A 15054-nucleotide genomic window follows, 5' to 3' on the forward strand; every position below is an offset into this window, starting at 1 on the left:
AATGAACCACTGTTGACAGCTTAACTCAAGTCCACAGTTTCGATTTCTTTAGTTTTTGCCTATACCTTTCTCGGTCCCAGGGTCCCAGGGTCCCATCCCCTGGACCACATGACATTAAATTTTCCATGTCTCCTTACTGTCTCAAGTCTAGTTTTAATTGTTTATTCTTAAAACTACTAGAGCAAGGCCTTAGGTACCCCAAAGAAATAGGGGCAGCTAAACACTGAGCTTCCCCAAAATGCCAAGGAGTATGGTTCTCTTCATCTCAGCCTCTTCTCACTCTGTCTTCTAGTTAGAACTTAAATTCTAATGGGAAAAGGAGAGAGAAAATTGTTTCTAACTGTAATGAAAACTTGGCTTTGTTGGCCTGTTTTGTACCAAAGCTGGGTGGGGAGAGAGTTTAAGATTCACTCAGTCAGTGCAAAAGTCATATTTTAAGAAGTCAAACCTAAGAAGTCTGATTTATCCAGATCTGTGCCTTTATGGGCACAGTTAGTCCCCTGTATTTGTTAAAGGAAAAACTCTATCCTCCACTCTGAAAATCTTTTTTTTTTTTGCTCTTAAAGTTAGGACTATAAAAGTGCCTAGAAAATGAAGAGGTTAGAACCCTTTTACACATACTCCAAGAAATATTTAGCTCGTGGAAAGTTGTTTGGATTTGGCAGATCCATGGAAATTTTGGATGCCAGGTGAGAGGCTAAATGGAACATGAAATGAAATTCTCTGAAAACATATCTCCATAGGTTATCAATGACTTTTCTTATACTATTCTAGAACCAGTATTTAAGATACTGGAATCTTGCTCTTAACAACCTGTACATAACAGCAAATTCCTCCAACAAAAACCAATATTGTGCCAAGTACTTGACGCAAGACTCACCCCTGGGTGCCACCCGTGTTACTATGATGAGGAGGCAGGCGAGAAGCAGGAGCTGAGGCATCCTTCTGGACCAGCCACCAAAGACAGACTGGAAAATCCTCTTGATTTCAGTTTTCCTTTGTCTACTTCTTTCTCAAGCACTTAAAAAAAAGGCCTCTAGGCTCTTATGAAAAAGACTTTTTAGTACTGGTTGGGGCTTTATCAGAGGAAGAGGATGAGTGGGATAAGGTGTCCATTGCTCTGGCCTTGACCCCAGATAGAGGCACTGTTTTACATTGTTAAGAGTTATTTTATTGATATTTTTCTTTAGGGGAAAAAAAAAAAAAAAACAACCCTCACAATCCCTCATCCTCCTATTGTTTTTTTTTTTTTTTTCAAGACTTCCCTGCAATGAGGCCTCCAGTATCTTATCCAGAAGGGAACTCTAAAAGAGGGATATCCCCTCACGTCAAAATCTTGTTTTGTGACTTTAAGAAATTGATTTCACGATATTGAAGCCATAGCATAGCATACTAAATGAAAATGCGATAAAGTCTAATTCTGGAAAATGATCTTTAGAAAATGTCTTTGTCAGATGGTCAAGGAGTTGATAATAGCACACAAAAAAGCAGTAGGGATCAGTATGGAATGAGGACAATGTTCTCTTAAAGCAGGCTTCCAAGTCTGGTTTATTATGGTTTTTGGTATCAAAACTCACTAGAGAAACAAAGTGTAAGCTGTGTTTGAGGAGCAGTATCTCATGTTTTCACAGAGCCTTTCCTCTCTGAATTTAAATTGGCTTACTGTTATTTATTTTACTAATTCTCCCTAAGATAGGGGTTGTTGTTCAGTTGCTCAGTCCTGTCTGACTCTTTGTGACCCCATGGACTGCAGCATGCCAGGCTTCCTGTCCTTCACTAATTCCCGGAGCTTGCTCAAACTCATGTCCATTGAGTTGATGATGCCATCCAACCATCTTGTCCTCTGTCACCTCCTTCTCCTCCTATCCTCAGTCTTTCCCAGCATCAGGGTCTTTTCCAATGAGTCAGCTCTTTGCATCAGATGGCCAAAGTGTTGGAGCTTCAGCTTCAACATCAATCCTTCCAATCAATATTCAGAGTTGATTTCCTTTAGGATTGCTTGGTTTGATCTCCTTGCTATTCAAGGGGCTCGCAAGAGTCTTCTCCAGCACCACAGTTTGAAAGCATCATTTCTTTGGTGCTCAGCCTTCTTTATGATCCAACTCTCATATCCATACATGCATACTGGAAAAGCTATTGCTTTGATATATGGACCTTTATTGGCAAAGTGATATCTCTGCTTTTTATTACGCTGTCTAGGTTTGTCATAGCTTTTCTTCCAAGGAGCAAGCGTCTTTTAATTTCATGGTTGCAGTCACCGTCTGCAGTGATTTTGGAGCCTAAGAAAATAAAGTCTGTCACAGCTTCCATCTTTTTCCCTATTTTCCATCAAGTGATGGGACTAGATGCCATGATCTTAGTTTTCTGAATGTTGAGTTTTAAGCCAACTTTCTCACTCTTCTCTTTCACTTTCATCAAGAGGCTCTTTAGTTCTTCTTTGCTTTCTGCCATTAGGGTGTTGTTATCTGCATATCTGAAGTTATTGATATTTCTCCCACCAATCTTGATTCCAGTTTGTCCCTCTTCCAGCCCAGTGTTTCTCATGATGTACTCTGTATATAAGTTAAATAAGCAGGGTGACAAATACAGCCTTAACATACTCCTTTCCCAATTTGGAACCAGTCTGTTTTTCCATGTCCGATTCTAACTGTTGCTTCTTGATCTGCACACAGGTTTCTCAGGAGGCAGATAAGGTGGTCTGGTATTCCCAACTCTTGAAGAATTTTCCACCGTTTGTTGTGATCCACACAGTCAAAGGCTTTAGTGTAGTAAATGAAGCAGAAGTTTTTCTGGAATTCCCTTGCTTTTTCTATGATCCAGCAGATAATTGGCAGCTTAATCTCTGATTCCTCTCCCTTTTCTAAATCCAGCTTGTATATGTGGAAGCTCTCAGTTCACATACTGTTAAAGCCTAGCTTGAAGGATTTTGAGCATAATCATGCTAGCATGTAAAATTAGCATAATTGTGCAGTAGTTTGAACATTCTTTGGCATTTCCCTTCTTGGGATTGGAATGAAAACTGACCTTTTCCAGTCCTGTGGCCACTGCTGAGTTTTCCAAATTTCTGGCATATTAAGTGTAGCACTTTAACAGCATTCTTTTAGGATTCGAAATAGCTCAGTTGGAAATTCATCTCCTCCACTAGCTTTATTGGTAGTAATGCTTCCTAAGGCCCACTTCACTTCATACTCTAGGATGTCTGGCCTAGGTGAGTGACCACATCATCATTGTTACCCAGGTCATTAATATCTTTTTGTGCAGTTCTTCCGTGTATTCTTGCCACCTCTTCTTAATATCTTCTGTTTCTGTTAGGTCCATACTGTTTCTGTCCTTTATTGAGCCCATCTTTGCATGAAATGTTCCCTTAGTATCTCTAATTTTCTTGAAGAGATCTCATCTTCCCATTCTATTATTTTCCTCTATTTCTTTGCACAGATCACTGAGGAAGGCTCTTATCTCTCCTTGCTTTTCTTTGCACCCTGCATCCAGATGGGTATATATTTCCTTTTCTCCTTTGCCTTTTGCTTTGCTTCTTTTCTCAGCTATCTGAAAGGCCTCCTCAGACAACCATTTTGCCTTTCTTTTTCTTGGGGATGGTTTTGGTCAGTGCCTCCTGTATGTTACGAACCTCCATCCATAGTTCTTCAGACTCTCTGTCTTGTCTACCAGATCTAATCCACTGAACCTATTTTTCACTTCCACTGTATAATCATAAGGGATTTGATTTAGATCATACCTGAATGGCCTAGTGGTTTTCCCTACTTCCTTCTATTTAAGTCTGAATTTGGCAATACAGAGCTCATGATTTGAGCCACAGTCAGGTCTTATTTTTGCTGACTGTATAGAGCTTCTCCATCTTTGGCTGCAAAGAATATAATCAGTCTGATTTTTGTATTGACCATCTGGTCATGTCCATGTGTAGAGTTGTTTTTTGTGTTGTTGGCAGAGGGTGTTTGCTATAACCAGTGCATTCTCTTGGCAAAACTCTGTTAGCCTTTGACCTCCTTCATTTTGTACTTCAAGGCCAAACTTCCCTGTTACTCCAGGTATTTCTTGACTTCCTACTTTTGCATTCCAGTCCCCTATGATGAAAAGGACATCTTTTTTTTTTTTTTTTTAGTTCTACAAGATCTTGTAGGTCTTCACAGAACCATTGAACTTCATCTTCTTCAGCATTAGTGATTGGGGCATAGACTTGAATTACTGTGATGTTGAATGGTGCTTTGGAAACAGAGATCATTCTGTGGTTTTTGAGACAGCATCAAAGTACTGCATTTTGGACTCTGTTGACAATGAAAACTACTCCATCTCTTCCAAGGGATTTTTGTCCAGTAGTAGATATAATGGTCGGAGAAGGCACCCCACTCCAGTGCTCTTGCCTGGAAAATCCCATGGACGGAGGAGCCTGGTGGGCTCCAGTCCATGGGGTCGCTAAGAGTCGGGCACAACTGGAGCAACTTAGCAGCAGCAGCAGCAGCAGATATAATGGTCATCTGAATAATTTCGCCCATTCCCGTCAATTTTAGTTCACTAGGAGAAGGCGATGGCACCCCACTCCAGGACTCTTGCCTGGAAAATCCCATGGATGGAGGAGCCTGGTGGGCTGCAGTCCATGGGGTCGCTAAGAGTCGGACACGACTGAGCAACTTCACTTTCACTTTTCACTTTCATGCATTGGAGAAGGAAATGGCAACCCACTCCAGTGTTCTTGCCTGGAGAATCCCAGGGATGGGGAAGCCTGGTGGGCTGCCATCTATGGGGTCGCACAGAGTCGGACCCAACTGAAGCGACTTAGCAGCAGATGTTTCAAATTAGGAACTACTCATCCAATTGCTGACACTTAAAAGTAAGTGACAAAGTTTACTAGAGTTTCATTTTTAGACAAAAGAGGGAAAATGTAGGGTCCTGTATATTACATGTCACTAGATATAACCTTAGTGATTACAGGTTTGGAGTTTGCCAGCCCCCTGACATCCTACAGTGTGTAGAATGAGAACTTGTAATCACTGAAGATAATATGAAGGGGAAGGATACAAAGAAGCATAGAGAAAAGGTTTTTGTTTGTTGTTTGTTTTTTTAAATACTACATTAAACAAGGAGCCAAGTGAAACCAAATTTTCACTCTCCTAATCTTACCTTGACCTGATGCTTTGGGCTTCTAAAATTTTTATTTTTCCTCATCAATGTTCCTTTTCTAATACCTGAATTTCTAATGCCTGGCAAAGGAATATTATTATCTTTAGGTAGTAGTCCCTAAACTTATCTCCATAATCTTTCAGCACATTATTTTACTAAGTAGCATTCAAATTACTGTGGTCTCTTTCCTCTGGGGTTTCAGTTCAATTAAACATTAGTGCCTAATAGGGGTCAGCTAACATGCTGGTCACAGGTATTTGACAGTCATTAAGGTAAAAGTGGTCCCCACAAGCAGAGTTTACAGTCTGGCAAGGGGTTTCTATTGATTTAACTTGTAGTTAGCTACTTCATCCCTAATGCTAGCAGGACACAGGCAATTTGATCATTAGCTTATTAACTTGCAATCTCATGGCAGCAATGGATGACTCTGAGGCTGAGGAATTGTTTTATTGCAGAGTAGCGCTGCTAAGAGGCAATAGTCTTAACAGAAAAACAAAATCCTGCAATTTCCTGCCCCTGAGAACCCATCTGACTACTTCATATGGGCTGCACAGAAACAGAGGATGTGTGCATGAGATAAGCGCAGATTTGCTGCCAGGATTGATTGCCATAGTCAAGGACTTTTACCAGATATCCCTTTGGTTCTGTAAACAAGCCTTCCCTGGATGGTAGGGGTTTTTTTTTTTTTTTTTCCTTATTCCTATTTTGTCCTTTTTGGTTGACTTGCCCTATCAGTTTAATTTTTTATGATGAAAAATTTCAAATATATACAAAGTAGAAAAAAACAATGACTGCCCTGCTACAATAATAGTTAACATTTCATCAGTCTTATTGCACTTATACAGCAATATGCATTTCTAACAAATGGTCTTTCTCTTTTACATAACCATAACCATATTATTATTACAACTATGGGAACTAGCAGTAATTCATCTAATGCTCATTCCATAGTTCAATTTCCCCAGTTGTTTCAAAAACACAGATTTCTTTGTATTACTGATTTGAGTCAGGATTCAAACAAGAGCCATACATTGCTTGTGGTTCAGTTCAGTTCAGTCGCTAGTCATGTCCGACTCTTTGCGACCCCATGGACTGCAGCACTCCAGGGAGTGCTGTCCGTCAGCAACTCCCGGAGTTTACTCAAACTCATGTCCATCGAGTTGGTGATGCCATCCAACTATCTTATCCTATGTCATCTCCTTCTCCTCCCACCTTCAATCTTTCCCAGCATCAGGGTCTTTTCCAGTGAGTCAGTTCTTTGCATCAGGTGGCCAAAGTATTGGAGTTTCAGCTTCCATCTCTTTCAGAATTTTCCACAGTTTATTGTGATCCTCACAGTCAAAGGCTTTGGCATAGTCAATAAAGCAGAAATAGATATTTTTTTGGAACTCTCTTGCTTTTTCAATGATCTAGCAGATGTTGCCAATTTGGTCTCTGGTTCCTCTGCCTTTTCTAAAACCAGCTTGAACATCTGGAAGTTCATGTTCATGTATTGTTGAAGCCTGGCTTGGAGAATTTTGAGCAGTACTTTACTAGCGTGTGAGATGAGTGCAAATGTGCGGTAGTTTGAGCATTCTTTGGCATTGCCTTTCTTTGGGATTGGAATGAAAACTGACCTTTTCCAGTCTTGGGCCACTGCTGAGTTTTCCAAATTTGCTGGCATATTGAGGGCAGCACTTTCACAGCATCATCTTTTAGGATTTGAATGGAATTCCATCACCTCCACTAGCTTTGTTCGTAGTGATGCTTCCTAAGGCTCACTTGACTTCACATTCCAGGATATCTGACTCTAGGTGCATGATCACACCATGGTGATTATCTGGGTTGTGAAGATCTTTTTTGTACAGTTCTGTGTATTCTTGCCACCTCTTCTTAATATCTTCCGTTTCTGTTAGGTCCATACTATTTCTGTCTTTTATTGAGCCCATCTTTGCATGAAATGTTCCCTTGGTATCTTTAATTTTCTTGAAGATATCTCTAGTCTTTCCCATTCTATTGTTTTCCTCTATTTCTTTGCACTGATCACTGAGGAAGGCTTTTTTCTCTTTGCTATTCTTTGGAACTCTGTATTCAAATGGGTATATCTTTCCTTTTCTCCTTTGCTTTTCGCTTCTCTTTTCACAGCTATTTGTAAGGCCTCCTCAGACAGCCATTTTGCTCTTTTGCATTTCTTTTTCTTAGGGATCATCTTGATCCCTGTCTCCTGTACAATGTCATGAACCTCCGTCCATAATTCATTAGGCACTCTATCAGATCTAGCCCTTTAGATCTATTTCTCACTTCCACTGTATAATCGTAAGGGATCTGATTTAGGTCATACCTGAATGGTCTAGTGGTTTTCCCTACTTTCTTCAATTTAAGTCTGAATTTGGCAATAAGGAGTTCATGATTTGAGCCACAGTCAGCTCCCGGTCTTGCTTTTGCTGACTGTATAGAGCTTCTCCATCTTTGGCTGCAAAGAATATAATCAATCTGATTTCGGTGTTGACCATCTGGTGATGTCCATGTGTAGAGTCTTCTCGTGTTGCTTGTGGTTGGGACTCTTAAATTCTTTTAATTCATAAGGGTCCCTCCAACCCCCCATGTTATATGTTGAAGAAACCCAGTCCTTTGTCCTATAGAATGTCTCACATCCTGGGTTTGGCTGACCACTTCGTGTGGTGTGTTTTAGCTTCCCTTCTCCCACATTTAATGTTAAGTCTTTGTATTTTCTTATTTTTCTGACAACGTATGTGCTATTAGAAGTTAAAAATACTCTGTTGACACTGAACCAATTTAATGCTCAGGCAGGAGTGCTGAAAATAGGTCACTTAGGAGGTGGATTAACACATCTGCTCTTCAGGAGAAATCTGAACTAGAATAACAATTTGAGAGCTACCAGCCTATAAAGGTAACTGCAACTGGGATTGGGGAGAATGGATGAGACCATCCATGGAAAATGGGGTCCAACATGGGGCCTTGGAGAAACCTAATATAAAAATGTGGGCAGAGAATGTTGCAAAATGACTGAAAAGCAGTCAAGAGATGTGGGGTATAGTCCACGGGGTTGCAAACAATCAGATATGACTGAGTGACTGGGCATGTAGTCGCTGCAGCCGCTGAAGGTGGCTTCAAGGTGGGTGAATTGTTCAGTGGATGATGCATTTATAAAACATACATAAATGAAAATTTATAAAGTGGGTCATTTTATATTCAGTAGCACATGTTAAAGTTAACCTATGTATTTATCCTAAGGAAATAACCACATAGTGCATTTTGGAAAATAAGGAGTTTGGACTTATTTGGGAAAGCAATGAATTAAAGGTTATTGGTAGTGAAAAAAATGAATTACAATCCTTAATAATTTTGGTGAACTTGATTTCTGAAATCAAAGAAGTTTCACTTTTCTGTGAAATCCAGATAGATTTTAAATATTCAACTTATTTGTATTTGTTTTTTTTTTTTTTTTTTATGTGCTTACCACTACGCTTTCCCAAGCAGGATACCATAGTAAGTACATGTGACATGATCGTTGCCCTTTCCACTTACCACTGTCACCGCACTCACCAATCCTCACTTGTTCTGGTTGTCTGATCACAGGATCCACTGAAGAGTTGTGACACAGCTGCCCTCCTGACGTCTCAGTCTCCTTCCCTTTAGAGCAATGGTTTGATGAGGTCAATGGTTTGCATGAGAGTCACTATGAGCACTTTTTAAACACAGATTGCTGGTCTAACTCCTTGTCTGATTCAGCAGGAAGCAGAGAACTTGCATTTCTGGAGAGGTAAGTTGCTGTTCCAGGCACCATATTCTGAGAATCATTTTATTACTTTTTTCAGCTCTAAGTTTATGATCCCTTTGCAAAACTGCATTACCTACACCCATGAATGAATTTAATATTCTCCGTTATTCTACAAAGCATAACAGGATATTGTGGAATATGTAATTATTTGTCTTTTAAAAATGTATTTTTATTGGAGTATAGTTGACTTACAATGGTGCCAGTTTCAGGTGTACAGCAAAGTGAATTAGTCACACACATATATATATTCTTTTCCAGATTCTCTCATGTAAGTTATTACAGAATATTGTGCTATACAGTTGCTGCTGCTAAGTCGCTTCAGTCGTGTCTGACTCTGTGCGACCCCAGAGACGGCAGCCCACCAGGCTCCCCCATCCCTGGGATTCTCCAGGCAAGAACACTGGAGTGGGTTGCCATTTCCTTCTCCAATGCATGAAAGTGAAAAGTGAAAGCGAAGTCGCTCAGTCGTGTCTGACTCTTAGCGACCCCATGGACTGCAGCCTACCAGGCTCCTCCATCCATGGGATTTTCCAGGCAAGAGTACTGGAGTGGGGTGCCATTGCCTTCTCTGGTGCTATACAATAGGTCCTTACTATTAATAGTTACCTGTTTTATATATTATAGTGTATATATGTTAATCCGCTGGGCTGGAAGAAGCACAAACTGGAATCAAGATTGCTGGGAGAAATATCAATAACCTCAGATATGCAGATGACACCACCCTTATGGCAGAAAGTGAAGAGGAACTAACAAGCCTCTTGATGAAAGTGAATGAGGAAAGTGAAAAAGTTGGCTTAAAGCTCAACATTCAGAAAACTTAAGATCATGGTATCTGGTCCCATCACTTCATGGCAAATAGATGGGTAAACAGTAGAAACAGTGTCAGACTTTATTTTTGGGGGGCTCCAAAATCACTGCGGATGGTGACTGCAGCCATGAAATTAGAAGACGCTTACTCCTTGGAAGGAAAGTTATGACCAACCTAGATAGCATATTGAAAAGCAGAGACATTACTTTTCCAACAAAGGTCGGTCTAGTCAAGGGTATGGTTTTTCCAGTGGTCATGTATGGATGTGAGAGTTGGACTGTGAAGAAAGCTGAGTGCTGAAGAGTTGATGCTTGTGAACTGTGGTGCTGGAGAAGACTCTTGAGAGTCCCTTGGACTGCAAGGAGATCCAACCAGTCCATTCTGAAGGAGATCAGTCCTGGGTGTTCTTTGGAAGGAATGATGCTAAAGCTGAAACTCCAGTACTTTGGCCACCTCATGCGAAGAGCTGACTCGTTGGGAAAGACTCTGATGCTGGGAAGGATTGGGGGCAGGAGGAGAAGGGGATGACAGAGGATGAGATGGCTGGATGGCATCACCGACTCGATGGACGTGAGTCTGAGTGAACTCCGGGAGTTGGTGATGGACAGGGAGGCCTGGAGTGCTGCGATTCATGGGGTCGTAAAGAGCTGAACACAACTGAGCGACTGAACTGAACTGAATGTTAATCCTAAATTCTGAATTTATCACCGCCCCCAACATATCCCCTTTGGCAAACATAAGTTTGATTTCAAGATCTGTGAGTCTATTTCTGTTTTATAAATAAGTTCATTTTTATCATTTTAAAAATCAGATCTGACATATAAGTAATATCATACGATTTTTCTTACTTCATTTAATATGATAATCTCTAGGTCCATCCATATTGCTGCAAATAGCATTATTTCATTCTTTTTATGGCTGAGTAATAGTCCACTGTATATATGAACCATTATCTTATCTATTCCTCTACTGATGGACATTTACATTGCTTCCGTGTCTTGGCTATTTTAAGCAGTGCTGCAATGAACACTGGGGTGCATGTATCTTTTCGAATTAGTTTTCTCCAGATAAACGCCCAAGAATAGGTTTGCTTGATCATATGGTAGTTCATATTTAGCTTTTAAAGGAACCTCCATACTGTCCTCCATAATGGTTTTATCAATTTACATTTCTACCAACAGTGTAGGAGGATTTCCTTTTCTCCACACCCTCTCCAACACTTACTGTTTATAGGTTTTTTGATGGCCATTCTGACTGGTGGGAGGTGATTCCTCATTGTAGTTTTGATTTGCATTTCTCTAATCATTAGTGATGTTGAACATCTTTTAATCTTTTTGGTCATTGCCTATCTTCTTTGGAGAATGTTTATTTAAATCTTTTGCCTATTTTTTGATACGGTTGTTTGTTTTTTTGATATTGAGATATTGAGCTGCATGATCCATTTATATATTTTGGAGATTAATCCCTTGTCAACTGCTTAGTTTGCAAATGGCTTTTTGTTTTGTTAATGGTTTCCTTTGTTGTACAAAAGTTTAGTAAGATCCCATTTGTTTTTACTACTCTAGGAGGTGGATCAAAAGATACATTGCTGCAATTTATGTCAGAGAGTAGGCTGTTTTCCTCTAAGAGTTTTATGCTAGCTGTCCTTACATTTAGGTCTGTAATCCATTTCAAGTTTATTTTTGTGTGTGGTGTTAGCGAGTGTTCTCATGTAGCTGGCCAGTTTTTCCAGCACCACTTACTGAAGAGACTATATTTTCTCCATTGTATATTCTTGCCTACTTTGTCTTAGATTAGTTGACCATAGGGGCTTGAGTGTAGTTGTTATTTGTTAAATGCAAACAACAGCTTAACATTTTCAATATTATCTTCTTAAGCCTTATGTATCTTAGGAATGTCTGTGTCGGTGGCTGTGAGCTGACTGGAGGCAGGACCGTGGCTGTGGAGGCTCTTAGTGTATCTCACACTGCACTTAATGCAGAGATTTAACACATGCTTTTCGATAGGCCTTCAATGGACTAGGCAGCATGTGGTATCTTCCCATTGGGTAAACATTATAAATTTGATACACACTCTTAAAATAATGAGAATTTAATCTTAGTTCCTTCTTGAACAAGTTTCTGGAGTCCAGGAGACCACACTGGTGTTCGGATACAATGGAGATAGCTCCTGTTAATCAGGAGATAAGGATATTAGTCTCAGGGTGCTCTCTGGGTTGTTGATAACTGAACTTCTGGTGGCTCTGAAAAACTAGGAAAATATCAACCATCTTAAGTTTAGGAAGACTTCGTGAAATGCCTTTTAAAAATACAGGCTCTGGGTACAAAACAGTTTCCAAATTGTATTTTTATAAAGATCCTTCCTACTCTGAATCAGAAGAAAACAAGCTTGTTTTTACTTTTGATTTTGGTTGCTTTGCTTTAAAGAATGAGATGCTATAGTTCAAAAATTGAATAAGTATTTATTGTTCCAGAGGTACATTGCGTTTTATACATATTTCATAAATGATACAGGATTTTACACATGTTCAATATTTTGCTATTTGTTTAAAGGACTTTTCTTCACGTTCTCCCCTCCCTAGCCTCCCACACAACCTGAAAGGATTTGCTCATTGCACTGTGCTGTTTCTTCTTAAAACCCCTGCAGTACAAACAGGATAAATGGTTTAAAAATAATTCACAGAGCTTAACAGAAATAAATGAGGGAAGGGGGTTGAACAACTTGGGGGCGGATGAGGAAGGAAGTGGGAGGAGGGACGGGAAGTGGAGACATGCATCCTTTCATTCCGTCATGCCAGTGGAAGGGAGGGGTGGTGGCAGGAGCAGCAGCAGCAATCCTGGCCGGCCTTCAACCTCTGCAAGGCACCTGGAGTCTGGGTTTGTCACTTAAAGTGTTTCTCTTCATACACAATGATCCCAAAGAAGGAAGAAAAAGAGAAAGAAAACCCTTGCCACAAGGAGGAGGGATGGATCATGTGAAAGAACAAAGTGAATCAGCTAGCTGTGTGGCAAGCCCCATCATCCTTTCATCCTGCCCCCACAAGTCGTTATTAATAAAAACAGATCAGACACAGATTCCTTTGACTCTCCAAGTGCAGATGTCATCTGGAAATACGATAGAAAATATTTTGATAGAGTATAAGATTATTTCCTCTTTCTCTCAATTTAAGATAAGAAAAAATAGGGTGAAGAGGGTAGGTTGAAAGAAACCATAGAAATGTATTCCTATATAAAGATAAATTGCACCCTTTGAGATCCACTCACTTGATTTACAACTGCTTAAGTGGTGGAGGTGGGAGGGTTCACAAGCAGCATGGAAGTGTGTATCCTTTGAGACTAACAAAGCCTCCAGACAAGGCAAGGCCATCTGGGTGGCCTGGAATGCTGTCATACAAGCAGATTAACAGCAATGAAACTATTCGGGTTCTGAAATGGCTACAGAGCCATGATTTTTAGCCAATTTGTAAACCTTACATCTTCCTGATTCAGTAATACAGCTAAACATTCCCCCTCTGGCTTGAGCTGTGGAGGGAGAGAGGAATATCAATGGGATAGTTAAATAAAGGAGGGAAATTTGTCTTCCTCTTAAAGATTACTTAGTAAAAAACAAAACAAAAGAAACCTCATGCAGTGTTGCCAATGATTTCTAGATAGTGATTCAGAGCACTGAAATATATAGACATTTAAGAAGGTATGAAGGCATAATCCAAAGAGTCAATTATCAAACAGTCATAAGTTGGTTCCAATTATCATATGGATAAAACTAGCATACCAACAGGTGTGGGTGGTCAGAAATGTGCACAAATGGGAGAGAGTCCTGGTAACTTTGCAGAGACTGGGTCCAGTCTAAAATAAAAGCTAATGACATGGGCTCAGACTCTGTTTGCCACCCACGTATCTTGAGGTTTTGCTTTTCTGGTGGATTTATTTACTCCTATGTCAAAATTAAGAAAAGTTAAATTAAAAAAAGAAAATTAGAGCTTAGTGGGGTGCTGGTGTGTTACTGTTTTGCTGACCCTGCAAAGAAGATGCAAGAGACAAACACCCCCAGCATCAATTTTTCTTTGTGAATCTAATCTCCCAACTATATAGAGTATCATTTTCATCCAGAAACTGAGATGCTTGATTAAGACAGTATTTCACGAAGCCCTTTGAGCTTATATTCCACAAAGCGTGATCTTCAGATTTTAACACTCCTTTCTTCCCTAAGATCTTTTTGTTTTTGTTTTTTAATTAAAGGTAAAAACCCTCTACCCCAACATGGCTCCCAGCTTCCACCTGCAATGCTTTAATTAAAAAGGCCATAGTTATAAACAGGTGTTCTTTCTGCCGGGACTCAGAGACTCTTTGCAGATCAATCTTTTTCACCAATTTGTCGGAGGGGCAGATGTACTTGTAATGGGTCTCTCAGTCTCTTCAGGTCCATTTCTGCCTAAAATAGAAACAAAAGGTGAGAAAAACTGGCTAGTCAAGCTTTCAATGATATTACTGCCTCCTGAGAAAAGGAACTTGTCTTTCCTCCATCATTATGAGTCAGAGAAACCATCTGAATCACTCTGAAAGTACGAGTGCCCTAGTGGCGAAGGCGCAGGACAGTAAAGGTGTATGGCCCCAGTGGCGAAGGCGCAGGACAGTAAAGGTGTATGGAAACAGAAGCTGGTCCCGGTAGTTTCAGCTGTCAGCAGAGCCTCCAGAAAGGCCGTGCAGTCAGCAGGGCAGGACTCGGGGCTCAAGAATGCGAGGGCATCGGAGGTACCTTGATGGCGTTTCTTCAGAGAAGCCCTTTGGAGCCAGAATTTAAATTATACTGCTCAAGACTTTAGTTATTTGTCTAGTTGCTGTTTAAGCTTTTCATTTATCAGTAATTTTAAAAATAGGGGTGTGAAGTCAACTGCAGCACTTTCAAAACTCACACATGCTTGGGCCTCACCCCAGTGTGGGGATGGGGCTGAAGTACCTATTTTTTTAATAGCTCCAGAAGGTAAGAATTCACTTAGGCCGAGGCAGGAAGACAAATTAAACCTATTCAGAGCACAACCCCATCACCACAAAGGGACAGAGAAGGTGGAGAAGGTCCAGAGAAGATAATTAAACTTTGAAGAGAAGGGAATGGTTTCCTGAGGTTTTAAAAAACCTCTAAAGTAATGAAAGACTGCAAAGAAAAGGAATGAGTATTTCTTAACCAAAATCAAAGATATCAGAGTGAGGGGAAGGCATAATCAGAAATGTGAAAGAGGTAACTGTTATAAGAAATAAAATATCAATCTTTTAAAAAAGCGTCTAGTAGTTCAATAAGCTCTGACTGGCACCTGGCAAAGATTTCTAGTAGT

At 40.2% G+C, this 15054-nt stretch overlaps 2 protein-coding genes across 3 annotated transcripts in view; both read right to left on the bottom strand.

Annotated features, from left to right (window-relative positions):
• Positions 1–2314, bottom strand: part of OIT3 (oncoprotein induced transcript 3) — a 28677-nt gene extending 26363 nt beyond the window's left edge. Inside the window, exon 1 of the mRNA XM_086382102.1 lies at positions 881–2314. Within this exon, the coding sequence (XP_086238228.1) occupies positions 881–941 (61 nt within the window). The 5' untranslated portion in view covers positions 942–2314. The remainder of the gene's footprint in view (positions 1–880) is intronic.
• Positions 2315–12166: 9852 nt separating this feature from the next.
• Positions 12167–15054, bottom strand: part of MCU (mitochondrial calcium uniporter) — a 195715-nt gene continuing 192827 nt past the window's right edge. The window contains exon 8 of one of the 2 annotated variants that reach the window (XM_086382115.1): positions 12167–14152. In XM_086382115.1, coding sequence (XP_086238241.1) covers positions 14141–14152 — 12 coding nt within the window. In that variant the 3' untranslated portion in view covers positions 12167–14140. Of the gene's footprint in view, positions 14157–15054 lie in introns of both variants that reach the window. The other variant, XM_086382113.1, reaches the window with a different exon arrangement.

This window comes from Bos grunniens, chromosome 28, assembly GCF_055505025.1.
Source record: "Bos grunniens cultivar Pamir isolate PY7600 chromosome 28, Bosgru_T2T1.0, whole genome shotgun sequence".
Classification (NCBI taxonomy): Eukaryota; Metazoa; Chordata; class Mammalia; order Artiodactyla; family Bovidae; genus Bos; species Bos grunniens.